Source organism: Panicum virgatum, chromosome 4N (genome assembly GCF_016808335.1).
Source record: "Panicum virgatum strain AP13 chromosome 4N, P.virgatum_v5, whole genome shotgun sequence".
NCBI classification, from domain to species: domain Eukaryota; kingdom Viridiplantae; phylum Streptophyta; class Magnoliopsida; order Poales; family Poaceae; genus Panicum; species Panicum virgatum.
The window spans coordinates 28,871,834-28,874,380 of record NC_053148.1 but is presented as its reverse complement, the minus strand read 5'-3'; the positions used below and the strand labels follow the sequence as shown (position 1 = coordinate 28,874,380).

The window sequence follows — 2,547 nt, the reverse complement described above, 5'->3', positions numbered from 1 at the left end:
TATTAATCCTTGTAAATGGTTTCAAATTCACAGCACCTAGTTTTGGCATATCTAACTTCTAATTTGCATCGAATTGTTGCCCTGCACCTCAGCGATGGAGTCATCGCCCCCAGCTTTTGGTCTTGGATCCCATCGTCATAAAAAGTGAAGCTTGATGGTCGGACCTTCATCACCATTGGTATTGCCTTGATGGCCGTTAGCGTAGGAGTAGGGAGTAGAGACTCCTGCTGCCCCAGCCCACTAGCTAGCCTCGTAGACGCCACCAGGGCCGCCGGCGCGGTGCGGGCTTTTGTCAGGGCTCGCCTTGTCCGCCGCCGCACGCGCTCGCCCGCAGGCGACGACGTCAAGCAAGCGGCCACGGGCATGTGAGCCCCGCCCCCCGACGTGACCACGCGGGCAGCCGCCCGCCGGGTTGTCGTCGAAGGCTCGCAGCTAACTAGAATATTATACACCATAGATGCATGAGGGGTGTTATTAGGGCCTTCCATTCTGTACTTGGGATATGTGCTGTGCTTGTTTTTATCAGATTTGTGCCTCGTTGGTGTACAACATTTTTTTTATACATATGCATACATATTTTCGGGTTCCGTGTTGTACACAGTCGAGAATATGATGTTCTGGATACCTCTGGTTGGGGAGCTTTTCAAAATCATTTGAATCCTCTCTCTCATCTTCTTTCTGCCCCTCTCTCTCCACGCAGATCTTGCCTCGCTGGTGTCGCCGGCGGAAGCGTGAGGAGCGGCGGCACGGCCGGGAGGTGATTCGCCTGGAGCGCGCCGCTGCAGTCCGGGCAGGGGACGGCGGCGACGAGCGCCCACACGGTGAGGTGGAGCAGGTAGCCCATGGCGTAGGCCGGCACGGCGAGGCCCGAGGCCTCGCTCCCGCGTGGCGCGGCCAGGCCAGCCACGATGGCCGGCAGCGCGGGAGGGCGACGCCCACGCGCGGCCGAAGGAGCGGTTGCGGTGGCAGGCGAGGAACGAGGCGACCCCGCCGGCGCCGCGTCGTCGATGAGGAGCTATGATACACGGATACTTCACAAAACTCACGTACCGGTATCAGATACCGTATCGGATACCCGTACTCCACAGATACTCCTGGATACGTATCCCGTAAGTATCGGTAATTTATGTGATTTTCAAATAATAAAAATAAACCGGATAGTTCATAGATACCTTACCGATACATGTGGGATACCTTGAAACCGATACTCATTCGCTACATATAAGAGCAATCTATGCAGCTATGTACAACCACCTCGTACAAGCAGGTAGGCTCTAGTGGCTACGTTATGTGCTATTGAACCTAAGTTTGAATGATGGCTTGATGGCCTGAACGTTATGCCTTGAACCGTTGAACGTTATGTCCTGAACAATGTTATTGTTATGTAATATTTATGGTCTGTGTGCTAATTTCTAATTTTGGTGGATTTATTTTCTTATTTTTTATATATATTGTCGTATCCCTGTATCTACATTTTGGGAGAAATGACGTATCGGAGTATCGCCGTATCGCGTACCGGTATCCGTATCCGTATCCGTGTATCCGTGCAACATAGATCAGGTCCGTGCAACATAGATCAGGAGCACGGAGAGGTCCGCGAGGGCCTTCCGCACGCGGCGGAGCTGGCCCACGTGGATCTCCCCCTCGGCCGACGCGGGCAGCACGCACGCCGCGATGCCGGCGAGGCGCTCCCACCGGCGTGCCTGGTCCACCCCGTCGCGCGCCGCATTGCAGACGTCGAGCGCCTTGACCGCGCGCTCCCCGAACTCTGCCACCAGCCGCTCCGCCTGCGCCGGCAGCGTCCAGCGGCGACGCGCCTCGGGCGCTAGCACCCGGAACTCCTCCTGGCACAGCAGGAACACCTCAAGCAGGCGCCGGATCCACGCGGGCCGGGATCAGGACTGCGCGTTCCCGACGCTGGCTGTGTCCGCCTACGGCTGGGCCGAGTGCGGGTACTCCGCGGTCACCGTGCAGTGTCCACCTCCGCCCGGAACCCGCCAGCCGCCACGATGCGCTTAACGGCCACGACCTCCCCATCGGGCATCTCGGCGCGGTAGACCACGCCAGCGCCGCCACGCATCACCGCGTGGTTCTCCTTCACGCACCGCACCACGTCCTCACACGGTCGCACCCGAACGAAGCCTTCTGGAACGCAGAAGAAGCGCGGGGACTCCCACCTCACCGTCGACCAGCTGCTGCTCAGCCTGCTTGAGCACTCACAGATCTCTGACTGCCTCAAGGGGGGCGGCATGTCCTCGGCGTGGGTGCGCGGGGAGCTCGAGAAGCTGTCAAGGAAGGGCAACGCCGTCGCCGCGCCATGGATGGGCCGACGAGTCGTAGCCATCGCGGGCGCGCCCTGCCGCCACGTGCGCCCGCGGACGCAGATCCGCCAGCCGAGGTCGTGCCCTGTCACCGCGCGGGGCCGCCTCCGCAGCTCCGCCGGCTGCCGTTGCGTCCCTGCGCCAGCGCGGCCGCCTACGCCTCTCAGCCGGCAGCCATCGCAGCCATCGGGAGGTGGAACGCCGGGTGGTGGTACCCCGAGGAGCC

At 60.2% G+C, this 2,547-nt stretch overlaps 1 protein-coding gene across 1 annotated transcript; it reads right to left on the bottom strand.

The window, feature by feature from the left end:
• Nucleotides 1-667: 667 nt before the first annotated feature.
• On the bottom strand, nt 668-2,344 carry LOC120669274 (protein ROH1-like). Its single transcript, XM_039949051.1, has 3 exons — nt 1,982-2,344; nt 1,581-1,895; nt 668-1,012 (listed from the first exon to the last, which is right to left on the bottom strand). Exons 1-3 carry the CDS (start codon nt 2,342-2,344, stop codon nt 668-670), a joined length of 1,023 nt encoding a protein of 340 aa, XP_039804985.1.
• Between the last annotated feature and the right edge of the window lie 203 nt (nt 2,345-2,547).